General features: G+C 35.4%; 1 protein-coding gene across 1 annotated transcript in view; it reads left to right on the top strand.

The window, feature by feature from the left end:
* The window catches only part of MAN1A2 (mannosidase alpha class 1A member 2), a 144280-nt gene extending 136041 nt beyond the window's left edge, over positions 1-8239 (top strand). Inside the window, exon 13 of the mRNA XM_081306320.1 lies at positions 6272-8239. Within this exon, the coding sequence (XP_081162446.1) occupies positions 6272-6404 (133 nt within the window). The 3' untranslated portion in view covers positions 6405-8239. The remainder of the gene's footprint in view (positions 1-6271) is intronic.
* The last annotated feature ends 10945 nt before the right edge of the window (positions 8240-19184 follow it).

Genomic DNA, 19184 nt, shown 5'->3' with positions numbered 1-19184 from the left:
TTCTCCCTTTGCCCTGCTTTATTTCTCTTCATAGCACTATCATCACCTGATATAGGTTTCCCTGTTTTGTCTCTACTAGCACATTGTGTGCTTTAAAACAACAGTGTTTTCATTTTAACTCCTCTGATCTTCTCAGCACCTAGCACATGGCACTCAGTAAATAAGTGTTGGATTTGTCAAATCAGCTCTGTTATGCAAGGGAAAAAAGGCTATTTGCATCTCCATTCTGGCTACTCTTAAGTAGTAGTTTTTAATGGTGTAGTTTTGTAATTTTCAATTGTATTTTTAAGGCATTCTTTATCATCCTATGTAAAATTTAAATTTCTCCTTTAGTCCCTATCTTTTTCCCCACTTTGCTTCATTGCACCTATCTTCTAACATGCCATATAATTTTCTTAAACATTCCACAACTAGAGTACGATTTACAAGATTTTGTAAAGATTGGTTACTCTATCATATGTCATCCACAGTGGGGCTACACATATAATACATGTTTCAATATTAAATAATTTGTCAAATAAAGGATTGAGTCATTTGATTCCAAGAGAGACATCTGAATAAATGGCAGTTTTATAAGATCTTGCAAAAGGAAGAGTGGGAATAAGAAAATAATAGAACTATGTAATTTCCTGATTGAGTCTTAGGGTTTCAGAATTCATTTAGTGCCCATCGGTGGTAATAATGGACTAAGGAATTGACAAAGCAAGAAGAAAGGGCAAGGTGTGAAAACTGGAGGAGTCAGGGCTGTACAGCTGAAGGTTCAGATGTCTACATGAAGAAAAAACAGAAATGGTACAAATTAATAGTTGTTAGAAGTTACACAAAATTGGTGACTTGAAAAGTTGTTCTCAAATTTGAGTATATGTCAGAATCACCTGGAAAGATTCTTAAACCATGGACTGCTGGGCTCCATTGACAGAGTTTCTTATTAATGAGTCTAGGATGGGGCTTGAGAAGTAGCATTTCTAACAAGTTCCTAAGTTCTGCTATTGCTTCTAATCTGGGAGAATCACTCCTTGAGAACCATTAGCATCTGTGGCTCTGTTGTAAAACATTTATGGATGCAATTAGGGATCAAGAGATTAACTCTATGGATACAGAAGCTAGCACACCAGAAAGGTAGGCAAATTGTTGTGTAACTGCTATTTCACGTAGTCTGGTCTCTTTGAATAGATATGCTGGAGGAACAGAACTACTCATATTTCCTCTCTATCACTGTAGGTTTAATACCTCTTAGGACCTGACATAGTACAATCCAAATATTTGGCACTGGGGTGGGCACACACGTACAAACCCAGTGGGTTTTATGTCTGTCATTTCATTATAAGCATTTTTTCAGTTTCAAAAATGCTTTGAAATATCCTTGCCAGTTTCTTTCGCTACAGTAGAGGGAGCTACAACCTAAATTGTAACACAACAAGGTTATTTTGCTTTTCCATTTTTGTCCATTAGTCTTTTTTTTAAAGGTTTTAAAATCAGATTTATTGAAGTATTTTAAGTGTATACTTCTTTGTATTTTGACATACACATAAGCCTGGAGAACTGCCACCTTAGTTAAGTTAGTTGTGTGCTGTATGATCACGTTTTTGTCAACATTTGAACACGTGTCCAACAGTGGTTCCTTAAGATTATATCACGTGGCTGCATTGGGGATATCTTAGTTTATGTTCAGTACACTCTTAATGTTCACACAACAAAAAAATCATCTAAGTGCATTTCTCAAAACACAAGTGAGATGTGACTACGTATGGAAGATTTCCATATACAGTGTAAGTTATCTCATAAAATTTCATGTAGTTTGAATCATTTGGGGATAATATTTTCAGAGTAATCCATGTTACATTTATTAGTAATTCATTTTTTCTGTTGATAAGTAGTAGTCTGTTTTTTGTGCATATATATTTTGTTTGTTTACTCACATGTTTTTGAAAGAAATCAGGGGAAAAATGGTTTGTTTCTTGACCATTTGACTATATTTAAATATCTTGTACTTAATTTTTTCTTTGTAATTATGTTTTCCCTTAAAATAACTAAATTTCATCTAATTTTCTATTGTTAACAAAGTGATTATCAAATAGTTGGCTAATAAAGAAAATTCTAAATGGTTTTCATCTGGTGCTTTTTAATGCAGAATGTCATAACTAAAAAGCTAGAGTGGTTATGAAAAAAGACTGAAATGATTTTAAATGATACATAAGATATTATTAGGCAAAGTAAAATGGAAAGTCACTTTGTGAAAAGAAAGATCCAGCTGGAGAAAGTATCTTTAAAAACATACTAAGAAAACTAGAGTGCACCAAAGTACATTCACTGAAAGTAACGCGAAATAGGATTTTAGAATCAAGACCAGGGAATTAACATGGATGAACTTTGAGGACATTATGCCAAATGAAATATTAGTCACAAAAGGATAAATACTATATGATTCTACTTATATAAGGTATCTAAAGTAGTCAAAAGTGATAGAAACAGTTACTAGTGACTTTGGAAAGGCAAAAAGGAAAGATATTAAAGGGTTTAGAATTACAGTTTTTTAGATTTAAAAGTTTTAGAGGTATGTCTCAGAAAAGTATGGATTATATACTGTTGAAGTGTGCACTTAAAAATGGTTAAGATAGTAAATTTTATGTGTTGTTACCACAGTGAAAAAACACCAGGGAAGCAATGACATGCTGAAAAGGGAATCATAAGATAAAATGCAAAATGCCCACACTATAACTCCAGCCTCCTCTCCTAGCCCCTTCAATTCTACTTTTTTCCTTCTCTAAAATTCTCTCTCTTCTGTTCTGCTTTTTCTATCATTCCTAAAATAATGACTACCAAATCACACTTGTGGTTGTACCTTCAAGTATAACTTATTACAAGGTGTGCAGTAATTTAATATAACAGATTATATTCCTGGTAAACAAATAGGGTGAAAATGAAACTTAGAGACCCAAAGGAAGGAAAGCATTTTTTTTTTCTTTTTTGGTGGTACTGAGAATTGAACCCAGGACTGCTATAACACTGCTATAACATCCCCGATTGTTTTTAACTTTTTATTTTTGAGATAGGTTATTGCTAAGTTGCTGAAGGTCTCATTAAGTACCCAAGGCTGGCCTCAAATTTACCATCCTGCCTCAACCTCCCTAATCTTCTGGATTATAGGCATCCCTAGTTAATAATTTGTTTTTAACAAATGATTATAGTTGGATTGAAGAAAATGTTGATGAATTTAATGTCCATTTTAACAAAATTCTAGAAGTCATATAATGATGACTTCAGCAAACTGATCATGAAGAGTCAGAAAGAATACAAGGATATCTCTTCACTTCTGCCTAGTATTGTATAGGAGGTTGTAGCCAGTGCAGTGTAGACCAATATGAAAAAGAAAGACATCCAGACTAGAAAGGAAAAAGTGAAACTATCTTTTTTTTCATTGGGAATATGGTAATCCATGCAGACAATCCTATGAAATTTATCCCAAAAATTACTAGATTAAGTGAATTTAGCAAGGTTGCAGATAGGAGATCAGTGTATTCAAATGAATTGTGTATACCAACAATGAACAATCAGAAATTGAAACTAAGAAGGAATATCATTTATAATAGCATAAAAATAATGGGATATTTTGGACATGGGGGTAGGAAAGATGGTGGAATGAGGTGCACTTCATTACCCTAGGAGTAAATCTTAATAAAACATGTGTGAGACGTACATACTGGAAATTATTGCTGAGAGATATAAAGAAGACCTAAAAGAATATTCATGGTTCTGAAGAGTTGATGTTGTTAATTCTCCTCAAATTAATTTTAGACTCCACAATTCTATTCAAAATTCCAACAGTCTTTTTTTTTATAGAAATTGACAAGCTGTTTTTAAACTTCTTATGGAAATGCAGAGGACCTAGGATAACCAAAACAAATTATAAAAAGAACAAAGTTAAAAGCCTAATGCTACCTAATTTCAAGACTTATTATTCAGCTGTGATAATCAAAATAGTGTGACACATCAGGGGAACAGAATATTGAGTTCACGATTGTGGGGTCAGGAATACCATACCTATGGTCATCTGATGTTTGACCAAAGCACAAAGGTAATGCAATGAAAAAGGATAGACTTGGCTACAAAAGGTGCAGGAACAACTGGATTTCTGTATTTATATATAAAAATCAACTCACAGTGGGTCACAGTCCTAAATTTAAAGCCTAAATATGTACAACTTGGAAGAAAACATAGGAGGAACTCCATAAAAAAAAATAGTGATTAGATTCAAAATTAAAATTGTCTACTCTTTGAAAGACATTGCTAAGAGAACAAAAACACAAGCCACACACTGAGGAAATCTTTGCAAATCTTATATCTGATAAAAGACTTACATTAAGAATACATGGAAAATCTCAAATTTCACCTGTAATATAACAAGCAATCCAATTGAAAATTGGGTTTTAAGAGCATTGCTTGTTGGATTTTACAATAAGATTAAGAGATGCCATGCAACCCAGCTATCCCATTCCAAATCAGCATACTGTAGTGATAAATAAATGTCAATATGTATAGAAGCGCAGTACAAAATAGCCAAGATGTAGAACCAGCCTACATGTCTATCAACAGATGAATGGGTAAAACAAATGTGGTATGTGTGCACAATGCAAACTCAGCCCTAAAGAAGAATGAAATTGTCATTTGCTGGTAAATGAATGGAACTGGAAAACTTCATCATGCCAGTCTCAGAAAGTCAAGAGTCAAATGTTTTCTCTTTCATGTGGAAACTAGAGAGAAAGGAAAGAAGAAAAAAAAAGAATAAAAAAGTTGTCTCAAAAGTGGAAAGGAGACCCAAGAGTAGATGAAGGGTATAGAAAGGGAGGGAGGACATGGGAAGAAGAGTGATCAAATTATGTGCATATATGAATATGTCATAACCCATCCCATTGTTATGCATAATTATAATGCACCAATAAAAAAAAACATTTAAAAAAAGCACCTGACATTTTTTAGCACCAATCTGATCAAAAGGAATGGGTGCCACACCAAGAACACTAAAAGCTTGGCCCTCTGGTCTCTGTAGAGTAAGCAGAACATGTAGAGTCTTTTGCTGTGTCCAACCAAATCTCTTAGTTCCAACTTCTCTACCTCCAACCTGGTCAGCAAATCTCTCAAGCAGGTCTAGTGATCCAGGGTTGAAGAGGGAGATAGGAAGCACAGTTAACTCTTCATTCCAGCTTTACCAGTTATAAAGTTTATGCGCTGTTCTTGTTTACCTCAGTGTTGTGTTGTTACTCTTATCCAGAACTGTAACCATAATCCAAGAAGATACTGATATGCCTATTTTAAAAATAAAGAAATTCTTTACTGAAACTTTGTAAGGCCTAGCTAGTTACTGCTAAGATCAAGAGTTAGAATTCAGATTTTCTGACTTTATTGTGTTTTTGGTTTTGGTTTTGGTTTTGGTTTGGTTTGGTATGGTTTGATTTTTATCAGGTGCTGGGATTCAACCGAGGCCTTATATATGTTAAATAAGTGCTCTGCCACTGAACCACACCCCCAGCCTGACACTGTAGTTTTTTATGTTCACTTTGATGACATGATCTACCCCCCCAAATTAGGATTCATAGAGGAATTTTTCTGTTATTATAGATAAGGATCATTGTTTTTGTTGAAACATTTTTAATTTTTAAGTGACTACTGTGGCTTGCAGTTCCATGGAGAAGTCAAGACCCTTGTGTTCATGTGCATAGTGCTCTCATCCATTAAGGGCAATTATTAAACCTCCTGCAAATCCAAAATGTGTATGAAATTTAACAGCTTGCAGTACCAAGAACTGTGAAAACTACAACATTAACATATTAGGAGTAGTATAAGTCCTTTCTGTATCCAAACACTATAATTATTTCTCTCAGTGTTCATTACTAAGTGTGAACTAATTTCTATCTCCATGAGCTCTGTAAGTTGTCAAAACATGATTGGTATTATGTGTGATTTTTAAAAGAATGTCTTTGAAAAATTATGAATTTGTTTTACGTGCTGCAGACAGATATGTGGAATTTTCCTTAAAACCCATTATTTCAGCAGATCTAGTTGTACATCTTACTGGATTTTCTTATGCTCTAATTTGAAGCACATTCTTTTTGTGTTTTAGATCATCTGTGTGACTGAGGTTTATTTCTATGATGTGTTTTTCATCAAAGATTCTCAAAATAAGTTATTGGTTCTTTCTGCTGTTGTGACTGAGTTCACTTGGTCTTCTTGCTGAATTCTAATTGAAGCTCATTTCTCCCCTTTTTATTTTCAGATATTTGTATCTGCTCTTTTCCGGTGATGACCTTTTACCTTTAGACCACTGGGTGTTTAACACAGAAGCTCACCCTCTGCCTGTGTTACATTTAGCCAACATCACACTTTCAGGTAATCCTGCTGTTCGATGAAAGCAGCTCCAGAAGGAACAGTCTTACCTGTGTTTTGTTTACATGGACCACTACAGAAACTAGTCTGGAGAGGCGGCTTTTGAAAATCTGGACCTCTAAGTCAACGTGACAGGGTGAAACTTCCCCACAAGACTTTTCAACTTGTAGATATATCAACTTTGAAATTATTCCATTTTATACCTGACCAAAACATGTTCTGGTACATGTAGGACAGAGACCTGATGTGCTTTGATTCTTAATGAGATGGTCACACAAGAAGCAATGCCCATTACTGCTATATTGCAAGAGCAAGCCAAGGACATAGAGCACCTTGCAGGAATTCGAGATGGCTTTTGGAACCAATTATATAATTTGTTTCCTCTCACAGTGGAGCAGCTTTCAAATCAGATATTTACACATTGATTATCCCTTTTTCTCCATTTTAATAATGGAATAAACTAAGATAAACAAAAACAAAAGAACAGTGTAACTGCATCAGTAGCAAGAAGACTCAAAAAAACAGAAGTACCTATCCCTGTCTGAATTTTGAAGTTCCCCATTGGATGAACAGACTGGCAACCATTTCAATCCCAATGTTTTTCATTGAAATTTCTTGGTTAAATTTAATTTTTCCTGGGGCATGATCTCACAAAGAATACTCTTCAAGTCTTTTTCTCTATCTGGTATCACTGAAATTGCTATTTATCATAACCACTACTTATGAGCCTGGGTTTGGGATTTTGTGCATGTAGTTCAGTCTAGTGTTGGTAGCATGACAAAAAGAGATGGAAGTGCCAGTGTGTTGCCTTGACACCTGTTCTTAGAGAAATTTTTGGTTTTGTTGGTAAGAAATTATTCTTCTAAACCAACACATCTACCAACTAAATTTTATTCACTTTAATCTCAGAGTCAGTCAGCTTACAACTTTACATGGCTTGACAAAATTCACTCTAATATCATGCAGCTCTGAATTTGCTATGATAAGCTAAGTTACTTTTACAATTTAGAAAAGCAAAAACAAAACACAGAGAAACTCCTCAAGCATTCTATCAGAAATGGGGACAGGGGACCCTTTATTTATTATTTCATCAAATGAGTGAGCTGTTCACAAATATTTTTGTTTTTTTTTAAATTTTTCCAAGAATATTTATAGACTCCAAAGAGTTAATCAGAATAACTTCAAAATAATTTTTGGTGAAAAGAGTGTAATTAGTCATATTACACTGAAATTGGGATATATCTAAAGGTCTTTCTTTTAGTAGATTTTGCATTGATTTTTTTTAAAAAAAACTATTTCTTTATATATTGGCAGAAGAAACAAATTTTATCAAGAATTATATAGTATAAGGTAAATACTAATACTTATAAATTTTCTGTCCCTTGAATTTCTGTGACAGTGCAAGACACTTTTTTCCTCTTGATTTAATATATTTTCCACTGACATTAATAAAAGTTGGAAACAATATTATTAGTATTTACTCTGAATTTGAATATTTTATGAAACAAGTTTATACAGGAAGCCCACCTTGGAATTCTGAAAGCTTATTCCTTATTCAGTAGCTTGACTTTTTAACCCTCTAATTAGCATGTAGTATATTTAAATTGGGAAAAGATTTAATAAATTAATTAAACATTTTCTAAGGGTGATCATTTTATACCACAATCATCAGACAATCCTCATAGTTCAGCCAATGATTCATAAATGGATAGCCATTCCAAAATTGTTTAGTGTACATAGAAAATAAGGATGTAGAGCCACTTGTATTAAGTTTCTAAAAGGGTTAAATTTATTATCTTTTACTATTTGAACATTTAAAGTTCTTGCAAAGGGTAGATGATGTAATTTTAAAAGAAAAAATTAGCCTTCCTCCTAAAATTAGCACAAGCCCACTTATGAGTCATTGAAAAAAAGTAAAAATCTTGAGTTGTGCAGATAGCAGCAATCTCCCCTGCCCCTCCCCCTTCTTTCTAGAAGAGTGCAGAGTAAAGGGACCATGCTGACTCCCTAGGTACTCCTCACCAGAGAAGACAGAACCCCTAACCCACGTGCTCTATATTACTTGGATGACTGGAGTTTAAGAGAAGGCAAGGAAGTGTATAAGCAGAGCCAGTTCCGGTACAAAGAATTTGAGAGGGACCATGGAAGGGTCTTCTTCACCACTCCCTACCTTCTTTGTGATGATAAGTCTAGAGCTTACAACAGTGCTTTTTCTTCTCTGAATACCAAAGGCAATTAAAGTCAGATACAAATGACTTGCCAGTGTCATGTTTTGTTTTTGTTAAAGATTTTGTAAATAACTTCCACTGAGATCAATCTTTACCCCATATTTTGCTTAGTTTCCAAGAGTATTCTTTACTGTCTTCTGTCCTTATTGCCCTTTGCATTTTGTAGATTTTATTACTCAGGTTCAGAACTCATTACATTTATAAGACCTCCTGCAAAGAGCCCAGAAATGTTCCTTTTCAGGTGCCTGCTCAAAGAGCTGACCCCTCACTTTGTGCCTGTGGCACAGTTGTGCAGAACAGCTAGATGGGTTGGTACATAAAAAAAGAAAAGAAACAGAGATATTGAACACCTTCTACATTTATCTCTCTTTATCTTAGAATCACACTTTTTGGTTCAAACCAGATTTTTTGTTTTGTTTTGTTTTATTGTTTTCTGTTCAACCAGTTGAAGTTGTTAAAACCAAGGGAATGGGCCCTAACCAAAAAGAGTCTCAGTGCAGAAAAATAAGTCCCCAGTCAGGGGGTTGTTACTTTCTGGTGGGTTGCACATGTTATGTCTAACGCCAACTCATTCCTGTCTTTGAGCAGATGTGTCACTATGTGAAATCTTATCAACCTCTCACCTTCTCCATTCTCCATTGCCAAAGTATTTTATCAAAACTCAAAATTTGTTCATAAAAGATTGCGCTTGCCATTCTCATTATAATGCAGTTTATCCTTAAGCCTGAGTTTATTTGAATGAATGCATGAGTAAATGAGAGAATGAGTGGGAACTTGGGACAGAGTACTGAATATGTGCCAGCATTGTGTCTGGCACTTTCAAGCATTATAACATTTTGTGTGATTCTAGTGGCATTTTCTGTATGAGAGTAGTTAATACCATTTTAAGTGTTTTCCAATATGAATCATGTTACAAAATCCTTAATTTTATATTTCATTTAAATTAAAGAGGAAAAGAAAGGTTTATAATATATTTTAAACAATGTGTTACTATATAATACTAACAACTATAATTGTAGCTAATAACTAAAGTCTTGGAAAATATCAAAGAAATATTTGATTTCTGATGTAATTTTGACTAAAATATTTACTTTAGAAATAAATAAAAACATTCTTATTTTGCTATATCACTATAATTACATAATTAAAATCAATATTTTATAGAAGTGCTGGTTATTTTATATTCAAAGGTTTTGTCACTTCATTCATGGGTAAAACTTGTAGGTGTAAATTGTCTTTGCTCTGGTATGCTTCCTACTAGTGGTAGTACCCATGTTCTTAAATATAAAGAAAAATATACTAAGATATTTCTTAAGTTCCAAGTAATGGTTCCTAGTAATAATATTTGGAGTTCTTACTTTTCTTTAGGTTCCTTTACTCTGAAATTGGCTACCTTCTTAGGCAGTCTTTACGTAAATATGTATACATATCCATAAATACAGTTATAAAGATTTTTAATACTGTCAGTTACACATACAGTTGTAACTTGTTTTGGCCTCACAGATTATCAGCAGAATCTTTAAGTAACCACAGATGATATGGAAATATTTTCATCCACTTATCTGTTTCAAGAATTGTGATGAAGATGATTTTCTGCTACTTCAGCTCACTCAGATCATGATGGAGATGTTCTTTTTTGATTCATATGTAGTTAAGAAGCTTTTCTGTAAAGGGCCACATAATAAATACTCGAGGCTATGTAATCCATATAGTCTCTTTTATTACTTAATGCTGCAGTTGAAGTGTGAAAGCAGCTATAGATAATATGTAAATGAATGGTGGTAGCTGTGTTCTAATAAAGCATTACTTATAGAAACAGATGGAGGGCTGGATTTGGCCTGTGGGTCATAGTTACTGGCCCTGATCCCAAGCCTAATTTGTATAAGACCATCTAACCTTTGGTCTGTATCTTTTCTCTGTGTTTTGACTTATATATTCATTTTTAAAGCAAAAAGATGTGTGTATGTTCACTTGTCTGTGTTTTGTTACCCAAAGCTGTATCTTTCATTGTCTTTACTCTTCTGGAGTCTGTTCAGGTTTCAAGATAATATGACTATACTCAAGAGGCGGAATGGGGTGGGGAGTATGCTATCAACCATTATCTTCACTTGTTATTTTAATGCCATATTTCCAGATTCCCTATGTAAAAAAGGTATATGTGGCATAAAAATACTCTTTTCTTTGAAGTTCCGCCTATTCGTTGACCCTTGGACCAGGACTCTGGATTGCTGGAGCTGCAGAAGTGTATCCACTTGAGTACTCAGAACAAAAATATAATAGAATTCCTAATCTTGGTGCTGCAGAAACTAATCTTTTGAAAAATTTTAGGCAACAGAAAATGGGTTATGTGCCTCATTTAAGGGTATTACTCCTGACCTCGAGAACAGCCTGAGTTTGAGGACTATGGAGAAAAATGTATCCAAAAGAAGAGCTTTCTTCCATCCTTGTATACCTCTCCACAGTACCTTTCCAAGTCACTAACACTATTTCAGAATATCAATATGCATCATTTTTCAATTAAAGCATTCCCCAGCTTCAACTTTATACTTCCACTACTTAACAGCTAATCTATTTCAAACTTGGTTTGAGCCCAGCAATTGAAGAACTCATAAAATTGCTCACAAAATTACATGACATTATAGTAACTAGCCACATACATTCAATATATCAATCATCCTGACAGATAATAGATTTTTCATTGAAAGTTTATTAAATATTTCACTTTTTTTTTTTTAATTCTAAAGGAGGGAAAGATGATTCAGACTGAAAGAGCACAGAGATGTCTCTCTTCTGCATTATAAATATGCTGCCCTTTCAGGTCCATCCTACTATAAGGTTGCTTCAGCTCAGCGTGAATGTAAATTTGATACTAAAACACATACACCCACATACATTCATATTAATATGCACAGGCTTTTAAACAATTGCAAATATCTTGCAGCTATTTGAATGCTACAGAATTCTGTTGCAAATTGCATACCAGAAATTTTCATGAAGATAAGCTTAGCTCTTTGGGAAAAATTATTTTTTTAGAAAATTTAGGGATTAGTTTTTGCTGGATTAATTGAAATGCCCCGAATTTTAATTACTGGTTTTGAAAATTGAAATGCCATTCTTTAATCTTTCTGTTGTCAAATTCACTGATAAACTTGTTCCTTAAACTAATAAGTGGGGTAAGTATAACCTCCTAAATTGGAACCCACTGGCTGCCCCTGAATTGGTTTCCAATCATGTCCTCCATAATGTGATTTTTACAAATCAAAGGTAATATTGTATATTAAAGATCAAATAAAGATGTTCTTTAAGTGAAAAGTCTTTGTTTACCTTTCATTTTTGCCCACTGGTGACAGTCAATCTTCCTGTATAAAGAAGAGCAACTTCAGTTTTTATAATAACTGGCAGTCCTTAGTATCTCACATTCCAAGATTATTTCTTTTGGCTCAGCCAGTTTTCACATCCCTTGATATTATAGAAAGATGGAGAGAGCTTTCTGGAAGGGTAATTTGTTTGTTTTTTTGTTTGTTTGATACCAGGAATTGAACTCAGACACTTGGCCACTGAGCCACATCCCCAAGCCCTATTTTGTATTTTATTTAGAGACAGGGTCTCACTGAGTTGCTTAGGACCTTGCTTTTGCTGAGGCTGGCTTTGAACTCGTGATCCTCCTTACTCAGCCTCCTAAGCTTCTGGGCTTACAGGCATGCAACAGGTTTTAAGAAAGCAAACTTTAGACCTATGTAGCAGCCTTATAGTATTCCTATGTGTGTTGTTCCTAAAGCCTTGTTTAGTCCAGCCTCTGAGATCACCAAGCTTAAAAAATGTCTCTATTACTGGACCTTATCCTGTCACATTAAAATCTGACCTAGCTCTGCCAATGTACATCTTGGACAAATACAGGATAAGGGGCATAAGGTGGTTTAGTCTAACAATACTATCAAAGCACAGGATATTTTAAACTCTGTATCCACAAAGCATCAAAGTTGTGATAAAACCTGAAATAGCAACCGGTATACATTTTTGAGGTCTGATTCTTTCTAGTACTGTGAATTTCAACTTGATCAAAATTTTAGACTAGGAAATTACATTGTGGATATACCAAAATCAGTTATGGATTTAAATTAAAGCAGAACAAGTTAAGAATAAAAGAATATGGATCTTTTAAGTGAACATAATTTGAAAACCTGGACCTATCTCTGCTAGATACCTGAAATTTACATAATTTCATTGGGTTACAAAGGAGTGTCAACATACAAACAACTTCCATGTTAAGAATGGGTTTCAAAGTGAGTGAGCCTGTACCATAACTTGTCGGATGGTCTAATACAAATTTCACTTAATTTTTAAAATTGGAAACATACATCACATGAAATCAACTATTTCGACCACTTTAAAGTATACAATTCCGCATTCTTTATATTGACAGTGTTGTTCAATCATTGCCAGTATCTATTTCCAAAATGTTTTCATCATTTCAAACAGGAACTTTTCTTTGAGTAATAATTCCCTTTTCCTCCCTCCTCTCAACCCCCGGTAATCTCTATTCTACTTTCTAAGATAAGTCCCTCCAAGTCTCAGGCTGGCCAGTATTTTGTCACCCACCTCTCTAGTCAGTTGTCCTTTGACTGTAAAGGAGTACAAAGTTGCTGCCTAGATCCATTCCACCATCTGTCTTCTACTTTCTAAGATAAATTTCTTAACCCCACTGAGTCTCAATTTTCTGGTAGAGGAGAGAGAATATAGAATTCTTAAAAGTTCATGTGCCTAGCCCAGATGAGGTCGACAACTTCAGTTGTTTTTAATTTTGTTGGCTGCAGGTTAGAATGATCATTCTTACATAGAAAGAAAAAGCAAAGGGAAAGGCCAAGAAAACCATCAGTTCTACCTCAAATTTAATGAATGTAAGTGCATTGATGATGCATACGAACCAAGCAATTTTAAAACTTGTAGAATTGACTTTTGCTAGAGAGATAGCAAAAACAAAAGCTTCAAAGTTAATACAGGTTATTTTTGTGGGATAAGGATATAAGAGACTCCATATATAACTTTTTGTAAAAAGTTTTATTGAGGCATGATTTACATAAGAATGTTTCTATTGCAAGTATACAATTCAGTGATTTCTAGTAAGTTTATAAGATGTTACCATCCCACAATTTATAAAGGTAGATAAATAGATGCTTAGAAATTGGGTTTTTGAGTTACATGGTATACTATATATACTTTTTTGAAAAAATATATATACCACACTGTCTTCAGAGGGACTGCTTTTACATTCCTACTAGCAATGCATGAATATACACGTACCACATACCCACTAATGTTTGCTACTGTATCTTTTTACTGCTTGCTTTTTTTTTATTATAGTCATTCTAATGGGTATGAAGTTGTATCTCAGTTGAGTTTTAATTTGCTTTTCTGTAATGACTGATATTGACCATCTATGCTATGAGCCAGTGTACATGTATTTGATTGTCTATTCAAATATTTTCTTCATTTTCAGCTTTTACTGAGTTTAAGAGTTATTTACATATTTTACATTTATTTTACTAAGATGGCTATTTGTCTTTTTAGCTTTTTTTTTTTTTTTTGGTACTAGGGATTGATACCACTGAGCCACATCCACAGCCCTTTTCATTTTATTGATTGATTGATTGATTGATTGATTGAGATGTGGGCTCACCAAGTTGCCTAAGGTCTTGCTTAATTACAGAGGCTGGCTTTGAACTCCCAATCCTGCCTCAGCCTCCAGTGCCACTTGAGATTATAGGCGTGCGCCACCACGCCCACCTGTCTTTAGTTTTAAATGGTATCCTAGGAAGTGCAAAAGATTTTAATTTTTTGAGGAAGTATAGTTAATCAGTGTTTTCTTTTATGGACTATGCTTTCCTAGCTAATACAAGGTTCACCAAGAGATTAAACTTGTTTTCTTCTAAAAGTTCTGTAGTTTTAGTTCTTACATTGAGGTCTACAATTCATTTTGAGTTAATTTCTCATGTATGATAGAGATCTGATGACAGTATTATATGCAGGTATCCAATTATCACATGTTTTTTATTGAAAAGACTATCCTTTTCATTTTAAATTGTTCTGGCCCCTTTGTGAAATATCAATTGATCATTAATGTGAGCTGGACCCTTAATTCTGTTCCGTTGATGTATGTCTTTCCTATTGGGGTACCATGTTATATTAGTAATAGATTAAGAGCAGCGGTTCTCAACCAAGGGATGAGTTTGCCTTTCCTCCCTCCAGAGACATTTAGCAATATCTGAAGACATTTTTATGTCATGACTGGGGGAGGAGAAATTACTACAGCATTTAGTGGGGTAGAAGTTCAGAACAGAGATGGTTTTTATCAGCTACTTTTTTTCTGAAAATTGGCCACTCCCATCTTTTTGCACAGCTTATAATTTTTGGTTGAAAGCTGAGCATTTTAGATAAACCTTTTGTAACCCTCTGGATTCTGATCTGATCTTCGCAACCCAGAAAGGTGGTGGTTGCTGCTATTTTTGTTTGGGGGGTTTTATTTGTTCAGTGATTTGCCTGGACTTACTCTGTGGAGGTTATCTCAATACATAGTGTGCCATCACTGATACCTTTGCTCAGTTTTGTACTTTTAAGATCCTGTGTGCATTTTTAAGCCTGGCTTCCTAGGAGCCAGCACTGTGGCAGCATAGCTTAGTGTTCTTTCAGAGGCTGGACCCAAATGCCTTTAGCCAGTGCACTGCTTCTCCGCTTTACCTATGGGTCCATGTGTGGATGGAGAACACACTCAAGGTTTAGTTACATGTCTTCCCCAGCTTCTAATCTCCAGGCCCTTTCCTGTGTTTTCTGTCTATCTCCAAGGGCTTGTGCTCAGTCAGGAATGTGTGGAGGTAGCTAGAGTTTTCAGTGTCTCCTGAATGTATGCTCAACCTTGCTCTTGCCTGCAGTTTTGCAAGCCACCAAGGATATGAGGCAAGGAGACATGATTATCTCATTCCACTCTCTCCCTGTTAAATTTCTGACTTGTCTGCCAGTGTATTGCTTTGTCTGCCAATGTATTGCTTGCCTCAACCAGAACCACAACCTCACACTGGCTACATTGACCTTTCCTATTCATTTGCTATTGAGATTGTATCTGTTTTGTGTTTTGTTTTTGCTGGGGATCAAACCCAGGGCTTGTGCCTATGCAAACACTCTACCACTGAGTTACATCCCTGACCTGCATCTGTCTGTAACTATGCCCAGCAGGATGGTATTTTTCTGTGCTTTGTTCAACATCAAGTCACCCCCTCTTAGCTTGGCCTGTCCTGGTAGAATTGCCTTGCTGATGGAGCTGAAAGGGGAAGGGAGCAGCCCTGGGTCAAAACACCACAGATGCACTGTTCTTACTCAAGGTTCAGTAGTTTTTGTTTTGTTTTGTGTTTGTTTTTGTTTTTTAAGAAATAACATCCCAATTTGTTATATGTCTTTAGCAAAATTTTTAGAATCCTAAAGTGACTTTTTAGTTTTTTTTAATGTGTTATTTCATACCTTTGGAGGGAGAAGAATTTCTTGAGCTCTAAAGATTAGCTCATTTTTTCCTATTCTCACAACTAAAATTTTCACAAGACTCTTCTGTGGCTTCCCCATCTTTGGTTTCCCACATTTGCATATCCATACTTCTTGTTCATAACTCATGCTATTCTTGCATTTTGTCATATATTACACTCATTTGTGAACACATCTTTATCTCCTCTACTAGATTGTTAGCTGCTTCATAGTATGCTAGTTATCTTTGTATTATTTTTAAATGTTTATTTAATAGACACCCCAATTCTTAGAGCCCTGTGCTCTTTCCACCAGCCCTGGCAGCCCCACTGAAGGGTAATTACAGTCCGTTTCTCGTGATCTGAGTTTTCTGTCAACAAAAACTTTATCAAAACCATTATCACCAAAAAAAGCCTATTATAAAAGGGCATGGATTGAGACCTTTTTCTGCAAATATAGGAAATACACAGTGCCGCTGGTGCATAGGTGGTCTGGAAGACCTAGTGGAAAGAAGAGTGATCCTTGACTAGTGAGGAAGTTCACTAGTGCTTGACCTCTGACTGGGAGGCCTTAGGCACATTGTTCACCTTCTCTCTACCTCAGTTTGTTTCCTATAAAATAGGACGAGACTAGAAGATCTGAATGTGATTCTTGATATAATATGGTTGTTAGTTCCACAATTTATTGAAATTTCAAAGCTTTAGTAGGCCTCTTATATATAGAAGTCAAAATCTATCCTCAAATAGAGACTGGCCTGCTTAATACTGGGGTTGAGTACTGTCATCAAGATATGCTTCAATATTACAAGGGTAGGGTCCTAATCAAGCTTAGCTTAGAAGTGGGAGGAGAGAGAATAATTAGGAAGTAAACAGAAACTGGATCTGAATTTTAAAAGGTGGTCAAATTTGAAGGGGAAAGAGATATTTGATAAGGCAAATTCACCTGAAGAAACAGGAATTTGAGATTCAGAGCACAGGTAGGAAGACTGGCCTTGAACTTGAGAAGGGGAAAACATAAAACAGTCCTCTCATGCAGTCCCTTGTCAGGCTCTGGGACTGCATTTTCCTTGACCAAGGGGAAGGGAAGAAATAGGGGACCCAACCAAGATCCTCAAGGGTAGGGATGAGGGTAGTTTTCCTTTCTGAAAGTTGGGTTCAGTCCTCTACTAGTATCAAGGAGTCCATGAGATAGAAAGAATGAATGTCAAGAAGAGACTAAGGGACTTGATTATCCATAGTTTACTATGATTCAAAAATACTAAAAAAATTCCAGAATGAGACAACTTATAATTTTTAAATTACATGCCATTCCAAATACCATGATGAAATCTCACTGTTCTGCTGTGTCCTGACCAGCATGTGAGTCATTACTTTGTCCCACATTCCTTGTAGACATTAACAACTCAGCCACTCAGTAATCCTTTCAGGTGTCCTATTAGCTGTCACAGTATCACAGTGTATTTAAGTAACCCTTATCTTATTTGTCCCAGAGTGCAAGGAAGTTATGCTAACAGTTTAGCTGTGCCAAAGAGGAGCTGTGAAGTGCTTCCTTTAAGTGAAAAAGCAAAATGCTCACCACTTCACAAGGGGGGAAATCTCTATTTTGAGGTTGCTAAGAACTATGATAAATTATTGTTAATATCTTATTGTGTCTAATTTATAATCAAACTTTGTCATGAGTGTGTAGAGGGAAAAAATCATCGTTCAGTACTATCTGTAGTATCAGCATATAATGGGGGTCTTGGGCTGTATGGCCTGTGGATAAGGGGGAGGGGCTGCTGTAGTTTCAAACAGTTCAGCAGAAAGAATTCAGAAATTACAGAAGCCTATAATCTCAATTTTTTTTAAAATCTTGTTGAAGCCTAGAAAGCTAGGCAAGCAGTGAAAACCCTTGAGTTTTTTATACATCATGACATTGGCTGGTGGGAGGGTGTCATTGCTCTTTGTTGCTCAGGCAAACCTGCTACATCAAGAGTTTTCTGAGCCCTACAGCAGCGTCAGCATGGGATTCTGATGAAATGTGTCCTAAACAGATGACAAATACTTCCTAAAAAAGACTTTTCCTTTTCTCTCAAAACATGGCTACCCTTCCTTTAAAGGCTTTGAGCTTTGTATAAGTTATTAGAAGATTTAAAAATATAGGGGCTAGGGTTGTGGCTCAGCGGTAGAGTGCTCACCTAGCTGGTGCAAGGTGCTGGGTTCGATCCTCAGCACCACACAAAAATAAATAAAGGTATTGTGTCCAACTACAAATGAAAAATAAATATTTTTAAAATAAATGTATAATATCAGAAGGTAGACTAAGAGAAGTTCTAATTTGAACCCTACACATGATTTTAGCTCACATAGAAAAACTAGGTTGTGGAGTGTGTGTGTGTGTGTGTGTGTGTGTGTGTGTGTGTGTGTGTTGCATTGCTGGGGTTCAAAACCAGGCCTTAGAGCATGCTAGGCAAGTTCTCTACCATTGAACTATACCCTCAGCCCATGGAAGAGTATATTTAATGACATAAATCAAGTTGTAAATGCTCATAGTCTTTGTTGTTAATATAATTCTTGTTGAGTCCTTTATGAATTATTTTTTCTGTATAGATTTATGGAACATCTGCTCTGTGCCAAGGAGTGTGCAAGGCACAGGAAATAGAGCCAGCCATGCTGCCTAACTTATGGAGATTCTGTGCTAGAATAGGGCATAGGCAAGCCAAAAAGTATGTTTTGCTAGTAAAGATACGTACAAAATGCTTAGGGCACAGAAGAGAAGAATAGAAAGCAAGGGGATATGTATGACAGCAAATTAATTAGTAGTGAAGAGTGTGATCGAAACTCTTCCCCATCCACAGAGCAGAGGAAGTGAGTTTACCTAAGCAAAAATGAGGTTTAGGGACTGGAGTGGAATGTTTTGAAGTGGCAAAGGGCTACAGTGGAGAAGGAATCCAAACCATCCTCATTCAAGCTTTCAGAGAGGAAATATTCATTTGACTAAAATTTGAGGGATGAGAAGTCTGTTGAATGTGGCAAGTATCTGGCTGCAACTACACAGCGAAGACACTAGGAAAAGGAAACATTCAAGGCA

Source organism: Spermophilus citellus, assembly GCF_964194105.1.
Source record: "Spermophilus citellus genome assembly, chromosome: 9".
Classification (NCBI taxonomy): domain Eukaryota; kingdom Metazoa; phylum Chordata; class Mammalia; order Rodentia; family Sciuridae; genus Spermophilus; species Spermophilus citellus.
The sequence above is the reverse complement of the archived record's forward strand: the minus strand, read 5'-3'. Positions and strand labels throughout refer to the sequence as shown.